Below are 18274 nucleotides of genomic sequence, written 5' to 3'. Positions count from 1 at the left end.
GAATCTTGCAGGGGTGGTCCAGTGTTGAGTGGCAGATGTCATGTCCATAAAGCATTAGGTCATCTGTATTATGAAATTTCTTAATTTCACAATGAAATGTTCTTTGACATCTTTTATATAATATAACTTAATTTATTACTTTTAGTTTTATTTTCTGTCCCCACCAGAGTGTAAACTTCAGGATGGTTGAGAGTGTTTATCCTTTTTATCCACAGATGCATCAAAAGTTATCAAAAAATATCTGGCCCATGGTAGGCACTTGATGAAGGAGTGAATCCCATTTATTTAAAATTTTAAAAAACTTCAAAAAAACATTTTAAAAAATATGTTTTTTAGTTGTAGATGAACACAATACCTTTATTTTTATTTATATGTGGTGCTGAGGGTGAACTCAGAGCCTCACATGTGCTAGGTGAGTGCTCTACCACTGAGCCAAAACCCCAGTCCAAACAAAAATTTTAAGAGGGGATAAACTCTTGTCACCCCCTAACCTTGAAAGAAATGTAGGTGTATTAGAGTATAAACAAGTTGCATTAATACAAATACCAATAAAAGTCAAATGCAGTATTTCCTGCCATGGTTGATTAGTTCCTGCCTTAAAGGATTTTACTTCTTGAGATTCACCATAATATTATTTAATGAGTTGCTGGATGGTAGTTAATACTGAATTAAAAACACCAACTAGGAGAATAGTTGTTATGGGTAAGTTAGTTGTTCTTCATGATAAGCCCAGGAAAGTGAGAGCATATTAGCATTTTCAGATGTTAGACACATTTATCTCAGAAATCTTTGTGTTATAAAACAAAGTGACCTAGAATTTAAAGTTTTTCATGATTTCTAGTTTGCTCAAATGGCACATACTTCATTAAGGCCCAAACTGAAATCTGAAATATGAGATATGCTATTTCTAGCCAGTTTATGGTTTGAGGTCAATAGAAGAACCACAAAAATTCCAAGTCATGAAGTTGTTTGGGAGTTATGAAAGATGTGTCATACAATAATCAGATTTCTTTATTCTTTATAAAGGAACATTACATATAGTTGTGTTCTACAATGTTCTCCATTGTCCATATGGGTCTTATTTAAGCTCTTGAGAAAACCAGAATTTTCAACCAAATAAAGCTGTTCAGAACTATTATATATTTTGGAAAAAATTGTTTTCATTAAGATGGTACCTAAATTTTTTTAGTTTAACCTTTAAAATTTTTATTCAATTCAAAAGTGTCTGAGTATCTAGTACATAGCTGGAATAGGCAATACATAACACTTGGTCTTTGGCCTTTATTTTAAGTCCCATAAAATAGACACAAAAATTTATCCCCAGTTTCCCATTGGAAAACCTTTCAGATAATCACGGTCATCCAAGGTTTTGATGAGCTGAACTTGATATTACAGAATGAAAATAATATGTACTTTCTGTCATTTACAGATGATAATAAAGATTTTCTGTCATTTGGAAATCTACAATTGAATATACTTCTAGGTATACTGTTCTCAGGTCTGATTTTGATATCCACCTCCCATTTCAATTCTGCAACTCTTACTGTCTTGGGAGCCACTCAATCTTTGGGAAGAGAATATGTAAATAAGCAATTAAAATATAGTGTGATAAGTGTTCTTAAAAATATGTGAACATATATAAGTTTCTTTGGGGTTGCAGATTAGACAGTGTTCATCTCTAGTTGGTGGATCAGGGTATATTGCCAATGGGATCCAGTTAAACTGGCTCAAACAGAATGAACGAACAGTTGCCTGGGAAAGGATGGGGGGAAACTCTATGCAGGAGAAGTGGTGTGTGAAATGAAGGGGGTATCACAATGAGAGTCCTGTGAATGCCAGTCACGGTGGAAGCAAAAGATGATACCGCAGAAGTCTTGGTCAGATTGTGAAAGTGCTGGTGGTCTAAGAGTTAGATTTGCAGTGCAGGGAATGTCATCAAATGGTTTGGGGCAGGTGCTTGGGCTTTTCTGGTTATTGTTTTTTTGGTTATTATTGATTGTTGCACAGCAGTTTGAGAGTAGCACCTGATTTAGACTGGAGTTTTCAAATCTCAACTTCAGTTTTCTGTCTTTTAAAAAACAGTTTCTGGGGCCCCTGTTGAAGAGTGATTGTTCTTCTTTCCATGCTAGCTGGCATACAAACGTTTGTTTAAACTGAATCATTTTCAATAAGAATCTTCTTCCTTCTGGAACTCTTTCTGACCTAGTGGCAGGAACAAACATTGCATCCTTTTTCCAGCCGTATTGGACTCATTTTTACTCTAAACATAGAAAAGCTCAGTTTTCACAGAGAAAAAGAAGCTAGAAGTAATAAAGAGTCTGGGTTTAAGAATTCTGGCCTCCTTCTTTAACTGTTCCAGTATTTTTTAACCAACACGTACAGTTCAGGAGAAAAATCAAAGGGCTCTGTCTCTTCAGGCAGGTGCAGAGGCAGAAGCCCTTTTGAATTGTGTGTGAGCTGCTTTAGTTTAAAGTAAGTGTTTAGGGCTGGGGGAGGGAGTTGGGGAGGAAGGCTGTGGGGACAGCTCCCAGATTTTTACCTTGAAAGCAGGTGCTGTTGAAATATTCCAGAAACAGATGGAATCTCCTATTCTTGTTTTAAGCTATTTATGGTTGTCTCGCCTGAGGGTACCCTGCTATACAAAAATGCACAGCCTGATGTTTGAGGGCAGTGTGGGCATCAAAGCTGGGGCCCCTCTGGGAAAAATCAGCCTTTCTTCCTACTGCCTGAAATGCCATTCTTGAATCATGGATTCTCAGTCTATTTAACAGAGGACTTTCCTCCGCCTTTTGAGGGTTTCTATCTCTCTGAAGCTGTTTTGATTTCTTTTTAATTCTTTCCCTTAAAAGTAAGATGGGCATTATGTCGCCGTTGTTACTTTCTGGATGATCAGTTAGGAGGAGGTCTACTGCTATGGCAGACTTACAGTTTCACCCATTGTGGGTCCTGACATGGTGACTGTCAGAAGCCAAACCCCTGGAGTGGCCTTGGGTGGCTCTGGTTTACTAGGCCAGGGCCCTTTCAGAGGCCCTACGGAGCTTGAAGTACTATATTATATGTGGGAGGTGCTCATCAGAACATCGCTTTGTGGGAGGTTGTAACTTTTTTTTCTTAATTAAAAAAGATGAAGTGGTTGAGGAACATTGTATGTTTTATTGCCATACAGATGCCTTCATACTTAGAAACATAATCCTCTCGGGATCCATGACTCAACAACAGTAACAAGCTGTACAGTTTAAAGAAAATCACCTTTGAAGAGAAGAAAGGGAAACAAATAAAACTGGCCCTGCTCTCCCAGTGGCCTGCTGTGGGAGGTGGTTTTGAGGACTGGGAAGCTGGACAGTCGGAAGGGCAGGTGTGTCTTTCACAGGAACAGCCCTGGGTTGACACCAGCAGCCAGCCTCAGGCCATCTCCTGTGGGAGGAAGCTCCTTTACTTCTTCTGGTCCATGTCAGAGGAAACCATGCTGTCTCAGCCTTCCCTCAAGCAATCTGAGCTCAGGATAGTGGGGTATTTGAAACTCCCAAATTTGGCTAGCAGAAATTTTTCACTTTTTGAGATTGAATGAGTTATAGATAAATGATAGACATGGCATTTTCTTGCTTTGTTTTGAAAACAGAGTACTTCCTTTTCTTATGCTCATGAAGCTAAGTGCAGGGAAGCAAGTGAAACCCCACTAGGAACTTTATGAGTGCAGTTTGTTTTGTTTTTGTTTTCCTTCTCCACCTTGCTCATCTTGCTGGCTCTAATGACCACTGCTGATAACTAACGTTGTGGCATTCTGAAGATTGATAGGCTGAGTCTAGACAACTCACTGGAGAGGATGTGGTGGTGGGGAGGGGAATAACATGCATTAGGGTTTATTTAATATGCCAGCTAGTTTACACCCTCTTGTATTCACATAGCAATTCATGAAATGGCCTCCATTAGAGAGATGCCAGGGTTGAGGCAGAGAAGGACACAGATCTATAAGGAAATCTATAAGGAGAAAGTGAAGGAATCTGTTTTGGAATCAGAAATCCATCCAAAGCCCATATGTTATTTTCCTGTCACCAGAGCAGCCATTATGAGTTTCATATGGTTGTTCTATCAGTCAGTCAGTCTGTCTGTCTCTCTAGTTATAACAGGCATGATGGGTAGTTTTCCTTTACAGGAAGAACTCAGAGGTGAGCTTAAAGAGTTTTCAGAAGTAATCTATAGTTTATCCTCATTTTATAAGTGATGAAAATGAGACCAGAAGACTTTGTTGCAAGTTCTTTAACTGGCTAATGTCAGTCTCCTGAACCCTAATCCAGAGTTTTATCCAAAATATGGCAAAGAATCTTCCAGCTCAGGAGAATAAGACCAAGGTCACCTGGAACTAATGTTTTTCAATATTGATGGTCCCCATTTAACACCAAGGAGTGCCGTTCCCTTTTGGCTAGCATCACTGCAATCTATGTGAACGATCCAACTATGTGATTACAGAGTAAAGAAAACTATCCATTCTGTTTAAGTCTGTTACAGGGTATGTTTGATAAAAAACCAGTAAAAATGATCCTGTCTTCTGAGAGAAAGTATCTTAAGAATTCCACATGAGGGAAAGGGACCCTTTTTGGGAGACAGAACACATTCTTCAGGAGAGGCTATTTGGTGGTTTTGGTTGAGTTTGGGTGTCAACAAGTTTTCTTGGATTTCCCTGGAAGTCAACCACTTTGTTTCAACAGCTATAACAAGCATTAGGCATTTATCTGAATCTTGTCTTTGCTTTTCACTTGGTAGAAGGTAGAAAAGAAGATGACTTAAAGTATGCCTTAGTTTCCTTTTTCACCTAAAATTGCCCTTTGCATCTGAGCTGCAGGCTTATTTTAGGAGTACGATGGATTTGTGAGTAGACAAGGAGTCTGAATTGTGCTTGTCTGGCCCTTTCGGTGTTCAGTTTGAGAAGTAGGAGTACCCCATCATCTCTCACTCCTGGAAGACTGAAGTGATGGCATAGCTCTCTGCAGAAGAATTATTGTGCTAGCTGAAGTTTGAAGGTCCTACGATTCTAACTATCAATTATTAGCCACTTATTTTTGTGATGTTATTTTTTGAGATTATGAAGATATACATGCTTATTAAAGAATTTTAGAAAACTCCAGAAAAGTAAGAAGTCTTATCGTCCTACCACTAATAATTATGAGGGTGTTTCAGTCATCAAGTTGGGATTCTGCTGTCAGTGTAATTTTGTTTTGAGACTTTTCAGTTGTTAAATTGTAAGCATCTTTACATATCATGAGACAGTCTTTCCTAGAATGTTTTTGACTGTGTAATTTATTTGTATGAGGTGTACTTATAAGGGAAGAAGCTCTTAGTAATCTGAAAAAAAGTTTCTTGCTGAGATTTATATTCATTGTGAAAATGCAGTTATATGACATTCAGTTCATTATTTTGGTATTTTTGTTTAAAGAAAAAATACTCGGCTTTTTTTTTTTTTTTTTTTTTTTTTTTTTAAATCTTAACTGGGAGCTACTACCTGATTCTTGACAACAAAGAATACTTACTAGCTTCTGAAAACAATGAACTTAAAAGTATGGAAACAATATCAAACTCTTAGTTAAGTCAAGTGGGAGGTAATGTGTTTATTTTTCCTTTTTGTATTTCACTTTGTGTATTTAAATCTTTAAGTAATTATTTTTATTAGCATGAATTGTATTGTGAAATGCAAAAAAATGGTGTAATGTGCTTTTAAAGTTAGATAGCATAATTTTGATTTTGGAATATATTACATTCTGAGTGAAAAAAATCTTAAAACTTTGACAAAACTCATGTAATTTTTAAATATTGTAAAGAAAATTAAGTTCCATTGTAATATGCAATGGAAACTGAATAGGTTTTTTAAATTTCTTGTTTGTAGGACTTGAAACTAGCAATAGTCTTAGGTAAAACTAAGGATAATTGTTACCCTTCAACTCAATTCACAAGTGTTAGACTCCCACACAGGAGTATCTAATCCCATATCTATAATACAAAGCAATATTTATTATAAAATTTATTCAGGGAGGCATCGTTTATGATTTCTAACCCATTCTGTTTCAGATGCCTTTGAAGTGAAGTAGGTGGAGCTTTGTATGTGGGGTCAATTGTCCCACTGTTCATTTATTCAGTCTGGTATTTTAACTAGCTCTTTATGTGTATTAATGAGCCCCAAATGCAGCAAAAATGTTTTGCTATAAACTTGATGTTTTTTAAAATCCTTATTTTAAAGTGTAGTAGAAAAAGAAGTTGGGTGAAATTACAGTGTCCTATAATTTCTTGTCTGAGCTCCTACCATGACTGATTTCCTCCCTCCCTCCTTTCCTTCCTCCTCCTTCGAAAATCTCTTTTCCCATAGGAAAATGAGAAGTCTTTAGGAGGTACAAAACAAAAAGGTACTGCAAATATAAACAACTCCAAGCCAGAAAGACAGTTGAAAGAATGTATGTTTACTAGTATACTGTTTTCTACCGAACTAGGATTTTACTGTTATTCCTACAAATTTTGCAATTTTGGACACCAGTTTTAGGGAAATTTTAGTTTGCAGTTTTTCTTTTTTTGTGTGAGTATATGAAAATTACTAAGTCCTGATCATCTTTATTGAATAAAGATGGTCATTTTCTCCCAATAATTAGAAACAACACTTGCTTTTAATCTTTTCTTGAGTAGTCTTTATTAAAATTTTCCAATAACTATAATTCCAGGTCATTTTGTTTGAACAGAGAATTTAACTTCAGAGAGTCCCCTGTACTTATTTACTTATCTATTATGTATCTTTTATCTCAGTTACTTCAGTGGCAAACTGAGGATAATACTAATTCAGAATATTATTGTAAAGATCAAACAGAGAAGTACTTGATAAAATATTTTTAAATATATTATACCTACTGTGTAAATGTTTAATTACAGCCCCATGACTTTTTTTGTAAATTGCAATATAAAACTTGCTAACAGAAAAGGGCATTGCATCTCAATAGATAACACATAAGTATACATACATACAAAAAAACATGAATAATTATACAGCAAATACCCATGTGATCACCATCTAAGTTTAGAAATTGCTAGCATCCTAATATTAAGTTTTCACCTATATATTCACCCCTAAATAAAATAGCATAGCTTTAGTTTTGAACTTTGTAGGAGTTGCATTATGCAATTTGGAATTGTTATTTTCAGTCTTATTTCTTTTGCCTAACTCTTGAGATTCAGCAGTGCTGTTGCTGATAGTTGTAATTTGTTTTCTTTGCTATATGGTGTTTGGACTGTTTCCAGGTCTTGGCTTTCATGAACATTCTTGAACAGGTATCCTGGTGCAAATAGGCTAGAGTGACTTCTGTGTACATACCTAAGAGTTGAATAAGTACAGCATAGGATATGTTATCTTCATTTTTATTGTGATAATGCCAGTTTGGTTTCTAGAGTGGGATGCCATTTTGTGTTTCTGCCAGCTGTGTGTGAGCATTCCATGGAACCACCCTGCTGCCACTTGCTCCTTGTTTTTTAAAGACAATGTGCTAGCATCCAACTCTTTATCAAAGCCCATGAGAGCTAGGTATAGTTACCCTTCTTTTCTTCCCCAAAGATTAATTTAGCCTTATTGTCTGCAGAAGCATTGCTAGAGGAAGAGGCAGTTCCTGGAGTTGTAGGAGAAAAGTTAATCATATTTGAAAGGTCAAATGTGTTCAAGGTGGCATGACATAAAAAGTATAGTCTGGCCCCGACGCAACCATGGCTGAAGAACAACCCCAGGTCGAATTGTTCGTTAAGGCTGGCAGGGATGGGGCCAAGATTGGAAACTGCCCCTTCTCCCAGAGACTATTCATGGTGCTCTGGCTCAAGGGAGTCACCTTAAACGTCACCACTGTTGACACCAAGAGGAGGACTGAGACAGTGCAGAAACTGTGCCCAGGAGGGCAGCTACCATTCCTGCTGTATGGTACTGAAGTACACACAGATACCAACAAGATCGAGGAATTTCTGGAGGCAGTGCTGTGCCCTCCCAGGTATCCAAAGCTGGCAGCTCTGAATCCTGAGTCTAACACAGCTGGGCTTGATATATTTGCCAAATTTTCTGCCTATATCAAAAATTCAAACCCAGCACTCAATGATAATCTGGAGAAGGGGCTCCTGAAAGCCTTAAAGATTTTAGACAATTACTTGACATCCCCGCTCCCAGAAGAAGTGGATGAGACCAGTGCTGAAGATGAGGGCATCTCTCAGAGGAAATTTCTGGATGGCAATGAGCTCACCCTGGCTGACTGCAACCTGTTGCCAAAGCTCCACATAGTACAGGTGGTGTGTAAGAAGTACAGGGGATTCACCATCCCTGAGACCTTTCGGGGAGTGCATAGGTACTTGAGCAATGCCTATGCTCGGGAAGAATTCGCCTCCACCTGTCCAGATGATGAGGAGATCGAGTTGGCCTATGAACAAGTGGCCAAGGCCCTCAAATAGGCAATTTCTTGGGCTCCCTCACCGCAGTCTATGTTCTTCACAGAGGCCCAAAGCGGCTTCCACTTTGCAACCCATGGACACACTCCAAAATGGTTAGTGGGCAGAGAATCCTGGGGCACTTGTGCAGGACTTGGGGAAGGGTGGGGTTCGTGGTGGGGAGACAGGGATTAGGGTAAGATTTTTATTGTGGGGTGGAGTGGGTAGGACAACTTATTTCAGTAATAAAATAAAGAGTGAAAAAAAAAAAAAAAAAAAAAGTATAGTCTGCATTCAGAGTGGGGCTTGCATTCCAGTCTTCCTGACTGGGTACTGTGCTTTTGGGTTCCCTGTTTACTCTTATGCAACTGTGATTTCCTCATTTAATTTATTTTTTATTATTAGGGATAATATAGGTAAAGGATCTTGGCAAGGTAGTCATTGACACCTCACAACATTACTCAGTAGAACAGTAGGCCAATTATATACCTGCTATTGCCATGGGTGAGATTTGTGTGGGCATATGTATAATCAAGTGTACATGAGCTTTGATCATATGAACTTGGAGATGACACTTGGTAGCAATAAGGTGTAGGCAGGTGTAGGTAAGGTGTAGGTGTAGGCTGGTCAGGGTATATGTATAATGATATTGGCATAATTTACAAAGTGAAAAAGTTAGAAACAATTTAAAGGCTTAGAAATAGGAGAATAGTTCAATTTAATTAGATACCATGCAGTCACTAAAATTGTTTTCAGTGATAATTTGGTGACATAGAAAACATCCTTTTTTTTTTAAAGTTGTCCATGGGCCTTTATTTTATTTATTTATATGTGATGGTGAGGATCAAACCCAGTGCCTTACACATGCTAGGCAAGTGCTCTACCATTGAGCCCCAGCCCCAACCCTGGAAAACATCCTTGATAACACTATACCAGAAAAAAAAAAAAAAAAAAAAAAAAAAGCAAGAGACAAATTTTTCTATATGATATGGTTCTATTTTAGAATAAATACATGGGGGTGGTGAATGGACTTAGGTAATTGGACACCAAAGTATTAACAATGAGAATAGTTAGGTATTAAGATTGTGGGTATTTTTTATTTTCTTCTTTGTATCTATTTAAGTAGTTTTTCTGGCAGTTTTATTCTGTCAATCTCAATTGAAATATTTATTTTATCATACTTTCCATTTTTTTAATTTGGGAGAATTTTAACTTTTCATGTAGCTCATGATTGCAAATATAGAATGTCACAAATGGTATTGCTACTGTGTTTAAATTTTGATTGTACCACTTGCTAGCTCTAAGAATGTGAGTGAGTCACATCACCTTTCTGAGCCACTTTTCCTTATCCGTAAAATAGAAAATGCTTCCCATGGTACTATGGAAGATTAAGGGAGAGAGTCCCCCCCGCCCTTATATGGACATACACCACTCACAGTACATGGTACATCTTTGATGCTCAATCCAAGCTAGTTATTCCCATGTTCCCTTTCAAATTTTAAAAATACCATCAGGTTATAAAGTGCACCATTGATGAAAAATCATTATCTTGGGTTTGGGGACAGCTAACTTCTCACATTGATCCCAAGAAACATTTTGATTTCAGAAATGTTGGGTTCACCTTAATTGAGAAATGATTATATTAATTTCACAGTGGGACATTTAGCATTTGTCCTATACAATATCAGTGTTATTCATTCACCCAAGTGACCTTTTAATTTTCTCAGAAATTTTCATCTTGTTTGTGTAAAATGACTAGGAACCTATTCCCAGTGCGTGCCTCAACCCTGCTTTTTATGGCCTCAGGATCTCTGTCATAACCCGTTTTATGCTTTCACAAACTGAGCCCCTAGGGAGCTGTCTGCACTTTTCAGTGTGATCTAGCTGAATTCCTTCCCTTCCCCACTCGAGCCCTTTGATTTACCAGGTTTTTGTTCATCTACCCTAAGGATGGACGAGATTGCTGAGCATGGCCTCTCTTGTGGTGCAAAGTGAGAATTGTTTTTAATTGAGCAGAAACATGTGGAAGGATCAGGAATATCTCAAGGGATTACAGAAAAATTCCAAATTTGTACTACTTACAGCTTGTGTTTAGAACATAGTCTGCTGGGAATAAATGTTAGTTAGTGTGGCCTGTGACCTTAAAAACTGTTGACATGGACTTCAGCCAGAAACTAGCCACAGACCTCCTTTGTTAAACTCATTCATAGCTCCTTGAAAACTCTAGTCAGTGAAAGTTGCCAGCTCCAATCTAAGCATAGCCTTTTTTTTTTTTTTTTTTTTTTTTTTTTTTTTTTCTTTTCCCATGCTTTGGAAACAGAGGACGCCCCTTAACCAGCAAGCCTTCTTTAATAGGACTGCATGGCCTAAACGCAATTGGAATTGACAACTTCCTGGCTTGGGTTTGCCAACTGGCAGTGCTGCGAGGCCGAGGAGACAACAGCATTGCGGCGCTGTGCATTTGTGTTTATGTGTGTGCAGAGGAGACTGAACTTCAGAGCATGGTGATACCCTTCACTCCAAAAGCAGCACCAGGACCTGAGTTGGATATGCCTTCCAAGTGTTCTGGCTGGGACAGACACGTTAGAATTATCTCACAGTGTTTTCTTTTTAAAGGAGAGAAAAGAGAAAATAACTGCCCTTTCTTTTTTGTTGGAGATGATCCTGGTCTTGTCCCTCTCCCCACTCAGAATGCTTGCCTGAATCCTCTCAGCATTGCATTGCTCTAACATAGAATAAGAACTTGAAGCTCCAAGTGAGTTGCCATTTTTTGGATGGTGCTCAGCACCCACTCACTCTTTGAGCTTTATGTAACTAAGTTTATTTTCCTGTCCAGTTGATGGGGCAACCAGGATATTTCTCCATTTTTTTCTTTATCGAGGACACAGAGGAATGAGGAGGTTAACTAGTTTGTTCTTCAGTCCTACTATCAAAGGGAATCATAAGAAAAGACCCTCAACCATTTGCTGCTCAGCAAACCAGCACAGTAATTGAGACAAAAACCAAATATTTTCCCTCATTCTTGTGTTTAGTCCAAAAGACTACATTGTCTGAAATATATTATTGAAAATTTGCAAAATGGATAAATTAATCATACTAAAGAGAAGTAGCAGTTCTTCCATCGACAAAGTTTATTTTAGTATTGTTGGCACTCTGATGTTGGATAGTAAAGGAATCAATCTATAGTTATCAGTTGTCCACTTGAGGTAGCCAGATATGGAGAGAACTCATCTCTTTCTTCCTAACCACTTGTAAAATTTTGGTTGTTGGAGTAGAATATTTATTTCCAGTTATGCTGTTGAAATTGTTATTTTTAACATAAATACTCTAGCAGACTTATCACTTCAAAAAGCTGCTGAGGTTTGGCGTGATTTCAGCCAGGCATGTGTGAGGAGAAAAAAGGAATGTCACATTGGCCTAGGAATTTGGAAACTTTGAAGGGAGAAATTATATAATTTCCTAGAGAGTATACAAGAATTTGGTTGCTGTTGAGGGAACCCAGAAGAGTACCTAGTTTATAATAGGTGCTCCATTAAGTACTAGGGTGAATTAAAGTTGCTCCATTAAGTACTAGGATGAATGAAGTAACTTATATCACAGTTTCAGCAGTTGCCTGTGTTTCACCTTTACCTTAGAGCATTTACTTCTTTCGCTGAAAGTAGGTGATAATACATGTCTAATTACCTGACATTCTAAAGGAAAGCATTTTGAGTTAGTCAGAACTAGATTCATGTTCTGACTTATTTATTAAATTGTCATGATGTACCTCATAAATATGTACAAATATTCTGTCAATTAAAAGTTAAAATCTGATTTATTAACCATGTGACAAAGCTTGTCACTTGACTTGTCTGATCCTCATTTCCCACATCTGTAAAATAAAGATAATGAGACCTACTTTGTATAGTTAACATATAAGTAAACATGTTATATAAAATGCCTAATTTAGTGGTTAGCAACATAAATTTTATTTTTCTAGGAAGGAACTTAATATTTTCCTCATATGCTTCTTTCCTCACCTCTATCACAGGGAATCATAAGAAAAGACTTCAAATAATTTGCTGCCTCTATAATTCTCCCTGTTCATTCAGGGAAAGCAGTTACTCTATGGATCAGCTAAGAGAGATTAAAAGTGTACCAAACTCTACATAGAAAAACTCTAATTGCCTATGGAAATGGTTTAATGCTTGTCTTCTGTAGCTGTGCACTGTACTGAGAATAGATAGGAGTATTAGAAAATACATTTAGATAGACTGGTGATTAAGAAAACTAGATTAGGGGCTGGGATCGTCGCTCAGTGTTAGAGACTTGCCTAGCATGTGTGAGGCACTGGGTTTGATTCTCAGCACTGCATAAAATAAATAAAGGTTCATCAACAACTAATAAACATATTTTTAAAAAAGAAAATTAGTTTCTATTTTTATTTACATTTTGGACAAATAAAATGACAGCTATCTCAGAACATCAACAGTGCAGAGATAATGGCAACTTCTCTGAACTCACTTAATTCTTACTTTACAGGAATTAATTCTAAAACTTTCCCCTACATAAGCTGGTGAATCTGTTGGGTTTTGTAGCCTCTAAAGTTATTATATGAGTCCCACCATTGGTATTTTGGGTGAATAGCAAATTATATGAAGCCCCTTTTCTCCCTCCTCCACACCAGGAGATGAAGGATGTTCTCTGGACAAGGAGGAGGAGGGTGAAGAACTGTGGTGTGTAGAGGAGGGAAGATTATTTGTCAGATTTTGTTTTACTGGAATATTTTCCCCTAAGATTTCATGAGATGAGTGTATGTCATCTTTTTTTCCCCAAAGATTTCCCCCCTAATTTTACCTCATTTTCTAAACTTTCATTAATAGCTTTTTGCAGCTGAAGCAAATATTTTAGATCTTTCTTGTACTCTCCTCCAGCTGGGAGTGTCTTTCACACATCAAAGGCAGATAGGAGCCTCTCATTAAAAGATAGTGTGAGTTCATCATCTCGGAGGAGTGGGACCTGAAAACCTGAGATAACTTTCAGCTACACGTCCTATCTAAGCTACTCTGAGATTTTTTCTGTGGGTTACCACATTTTTTTCTCAATTCGTCACTCCCAGATGCTTCAAAATCTGGCTTTCTCCCTTAGTTTTATTTATATCTAAAAATTATCTTTATTCAGAACAGGAAGTTAGTTGTAGCACTTAGGAAAGATAAATGCTTTAAGATTTATTTTTTTTTAATAAGAAAATCAAGAATCCTGAGGCTTAGGAAGAAAGCCCATGGGCTGCTTATTATTTTCTCACTGCACTGCCTGCTCCAGTATCTATAAGGTAATTATTTGAAACTTCTTAAGTCAGCTCTGAAAATGCCACAAATCCTCCCTTTCCTAACTTTTGCTAATGAAAACACTAAAATCAGAGTGGTTGAATGGATTTCTTGAGAGAGTGAAGGACAACTGATTATGTCCTGAAGACTTCATTCCTGAAAACATTTTTATGTCCTGGTAAAGGCTGGCATGTTATATTGTGGCTAAAAACTGGACTAAGTATTTTGAGCTCCTTTTGTTTGTATGTATACCTAGCACATAAATGAACATATTATAACAAAATATTACAGGTTCTATTGTTTGAGAAATAGCCTTGCCAAATCCAGAATAAGGCTTTTCTGTAGTATTTATTTTCCTTACTTTGGTCAATTTCAAGTTCTGTGTTAGTATTTTCTAGCCAAAGGTGAAAGTTGTCTCCAGATAAATATTAGGTTGGCCTGCCAGCCAAATCCCAGGCAACCCAATGAATCACTCCCTTTGATAGTAGAAAGGTCCAGTTCAAGTTGCTCTGAATGGCGTTTAACTATAAAACAATAGCCTTAACAAAAGTTGCTGGTGTCCTTCAAATGGTTTCTTACTGGTAGCCAATACTTTTGACTTAAGATATGAGGCCTGTTCCAGTAACAAATCAGAGTGTAAGCTTTCAGAACATTGCTTAGCAAATGAATAGTGAGAGAGGGAAGAGAACTATACATAGATGTGTTGAAAATGCATGCGTGAAATAAAAAAATGAAAACCAAGCAAACAAAACGACGTCACCACACACGTACATGCACACCCAGAAGCTGTTGACTCGGCAGTTTTTCATTCTTTATGGCTCTAGGGAAAGGTTTAAATTGGGATTTTTTTTTTTTTTTTTTTTTTTTTTAATTCTCTTGTGCTGTGTTGAACAGAAAGGCAATGTTTGATATAATCTGGCCCAGATGTCAGCAATGTGCAGCTTTGCAATGGTTATTTATCTTTAGGTTTTTACTCAGTAAAAGGAGAATCAGCAAACAATTGTTTAGGTTGTAAATCATATTTAGAGACTTTTTGAGATCTTGCATATGTAACAAGCGAACATATAGATTAGTTTGAATATGTTTTAAATTTAATTTCATTTTAGCTATTAATCTTAAAATCCTCTTTAACAAACGCTGGTTATGAGTCCCTTGATAGATGTTAATGTGTTCAGTGCCTTGCATTCTGGATAGTGTTCCTTTTATTTCAATTTCTCGTTCTTCTGGGAAGTTTCCTCAGCTATGACTGTTAAACTAGTAGGCTCTTTTAAATGGTCTTTGAAAGAATTTTCTCATAAATTTCCCAGAAGTATATTTGCATTTTTTAGTTAGTAACGGCTTATAATGCAAGTGGCAAAACTTGAGTAGCAGTTCTCACGTGGTAGTCCCTTTGCTCACATTGGGGTGTGAGGATCGATTGTCTTAGAATTCAGGTGTGTTGTTTTAAGAGTATTTATGTTTTAAAAGATGAGAATTGCTCATGATTTATACCCATCCATTGTCTGCCCCCTTTGAAGTGCTGCCTATGACTGCTAAATCCCCTGGAGAGAGGGATTTTGAAATTTCCTTTTGGGAGTGGAAAGAGAGAGACCCTCTGTTGTCATATAATACTATTTTAAAGATCAAGGAATCACATGAAAATCTTTGCTCCTGTTGTTTTTTTACCCAACTCAACAGGGTTTTCTTAGTAAGTTTAATTTGAGTTACTCTGTTATATAGTCAGTTACCCTTTAAGAATTGAGTTCAACTCAAGGTCAAATTTTAAAATTTAAAAATATTTTCCATATTAGATGCCAGTAGTAATTCTAACCCAGTACAATAATAATTTGAACCCAGGCAGGATTAACTACTGTTACATTAGGTAACCTGATTGGCTTTAATGAAATTTTTGTTTGACTTAAAAAAGTTGAATAAATTACATTGACATACTGTAACTTTAAGATCACTAACTTCATAACCTTGATAAAGCACTCTCCACAAGTGGCCTCACTGTAGTATGTGGAAAGATTAGGAGCTTTGGGACCAGGGGTTCAGTTGTGTATATATGGCTAATAGGCCAGGTAATATTGGGCAGGATGCCTGACCTGGTCAGCCTCTTCTGTAAAATGACAACTGGATAGTTGTCATTGTCCCTTAAGACTCAAATATGTGATTTTTAAAAGTTTAAATCAAAATCATCTTATTAAGTTTCAGTGAGCTCATTAGGGCTTTATTGCCACAATTCATGTTTCTTGGACATTTCCTTCCTCATTCCACCAATGTGTTTGAGCTGCATGATCAGAGGGATTACAGAAGTTTTAGTGCAGTCTTCCTAATGCATGGCAATATTTAAAAAATTTAATTGCATTTGATTATTAGCACTTTGTCACTTCTCAATGGGATATTAAATATGAGACCTAATTTATTCTTTAGGTAGGGACACTGACTCAATGCTATTACATTCTCCCTCCTAAAAGCTATCCCCTGGGGAAACTAAGAGGGCAAGGGATTTTTTTCTCTTGTAACAACATGACTGAAGAACCACTAGGTTAGCAGAGGAGAGACCCTCTATCCCCACCCTGCTCAGAGCCAGATGAGCTGTATGACTTTGAATGTGCTGCTGGGCTTCCCCTCATTTGTAAAATGAAAATAATATTAGCTCTTCCAAGCACATTTGTAGAGAAGATCAAGTTCAACTAGCTAGCTTCTGTGATTTTTCTAAAAGGGGGATGTTTTGGGGATTCAGAATACTTGACTAAGAATAAAAACTTCCTAAAAGGAAACACACCTCACTGCTTATCTTGTTACTCATGACAGGGCAATTTCTAGAAGTTCAGGCGAACACTGAATGTTATGTGTGCTGTGAGGAGAATGTGAACAAATCATGAACCTGGCTTTTTTGAGCCTTTAAAAGTCATGGGAGCATCCTAAAAGTTCTGGAAGTGAGTGCTGTTGTATGGTGGAAGGAGTCAAACAGGTTTGGGTTTACTTATCAGCTTTCCTTGGCAATTTAGGATTTTTAATAAGTTACCTAATCTCTTTGAACCCCCCTCCCCACTTTTCATCTCTGAAATTCAGATAAAAGAACCTACCTCGCAGGGTTGTTGTAAGACAGGGTTTGCAAATCGTTTTACAGAGTGTCTGAAAGGTAGTAGAGGTTCTATGAATGGTAATCATTCATTTCCTCCCGGGGGGGGGGGGGTTGCAAAATCTAGAAATGGTTATAGTGGAAAAAGGAGCGCTTTAATTTTTATCAACTGATTGATACTTTGAAGATCACTGAGCTTTTAGATGGATGTACCTTTGATTAATTCCTTGATTCTCTTGCAGGGGAAAGCCCAGATATAAATTCGGAAGGTTCAAGTCTCAACTTGTGTTTATTCAGCTGAATCTTCATAAACACATGCTAACTTTTCTAGACTTCTGTTTCCCCATCTATATACAGAAGGGCAGTAATAAATCCCTCAAAGGATTGTTCGGAGGACCATATCATAACATGTGATGCTCTTTTGTAGTAATCAATCCTAGTGACCAACTTGAAATCTAATAAAACTTTTTAAAAATGTAAAAATAAGGGGGCTGGGGAGATAGCCCAGTTGGCAGAGTGCTTGCCTCGTAAGCACAAGGCCCTGGGTTCAATCCCCAGTGCCGCAAAAAAAAAAAAAAATAAAATAAAATAAAATAATAATTTTCCCCTCAAACTCTGTTTCCAAGCCTTCTCTTGGGAGGAAGTGTTAATGTGAGAGAATAAGGCAGAAACTCGCCAGAGTAGAAGCTCATCATGTCTGGAGAACTGGGTGCTGTGCCCATTTGTGCACACTGTCTCACTCAGTCTTCACAATAGCCCTGCAAGGGGGAAAATGTTGTTAATTTATAGGGGGCCTTGAGGAATAGTTATTAACTAACTGTCAGCATTTGAACCTGGCTCTGACTCCCACTCTTTTATGCTGCCCTATCTGATGTATTTGAAGGGAACTTTTAGTGGGTGTCCTTAGGTGCTGGTATGATATGACAGTGAGGATGGGGTGACATACAAGACATACTTTCCCCACATTCATGTAGCCTAGGGTTAATAGAGCAAGCCCATAACAATCTGTTGTAATATTGACCCCTGATAAAGAAAGCTGGATAATTAGGTAGTCATCTGTGTGTTTTAAACTGGTAAATTACCAACAGGTAAATGTTGGTTTCAGGGGATCCCATTATCATCTTATAATAGCTCTGCATTTTGGGTGAATGTAATGTCCTCCTTTTTCAGAACTTAAAAATAAAAACTGTGTTAAAACATGCATAAAAACTTGGTAACAACTCATTTATCGAAAACTCACTATTCAACAAATATATTCCATGCATTCTTTCATTGAATCTTCATACTAACCTTGTGAGAGGGCACTATGGTTCCCATTGTACAGATGAAGAAACTGAGGCTTGGCAAGATTAAGTAACTTGCCTAAAGTAATACTAAAACATGGCATGATTCTTTTCATTCAGAATCTGCATTCTAAGTTAAATTATATAATTGTATTTTAAAAGTTTATTCATATTTATCAAAATTTAGA

General features: G+C 37.2%; 2 protein-coding genes and 1 long non-coding RNA gene across 20 annotated transcripts in view; 2 read left to right on the top strand and 1 right to left on the bottom strand.

Moving 5' to 3' along the window:
* The window catches only part of LOC306645778, a 548414-nt gene that overhangs the window by 122178 nt on the left and 407962 nt on the right, over positions 1 to 18274 (bottom strand). The window lies entirely within an intron of this gene.
* DENND1A (DENN domain containing 1A) overlaps positions 1 to 18274 on the top strand; it is a 512257-nt gene that overhangs the window by 179497 nt on the left and 314486 nt on the right. The window lies entirely within an intron of this gene.
* Positions 7718 to 8606, top strand: LOC306645764 (chloride intracellular channel protein 1-like). The gene has a single exon (XM_079113852.1). It carries the CDS (start codon positions 7729 to 7731, stop codon positions 8452 to 8454), a length of 726 nt encoding a protein of 241 aa, XP_078969978.1. The 5' UTR covers positions 7718 to 7728; the 3' UTR covers positions 8455 to 8606.

The sequence above is a fragment of the Sciurus vulgaris genome (assembly GCF_902686455.1).
Source record: "Sciurus vulgaris genome assembly, chromosome: 15".
NCBI lineage: Eukaryota > Metazoa > Chordata > Mammalia > Rodentia > Sciuridae > Sciurus > Sciurus vulgaris.
Note: the sequence above shows the minus strand (reverse complement) of the source record. Positions and strands in the feature narration are given on the sequence as shown.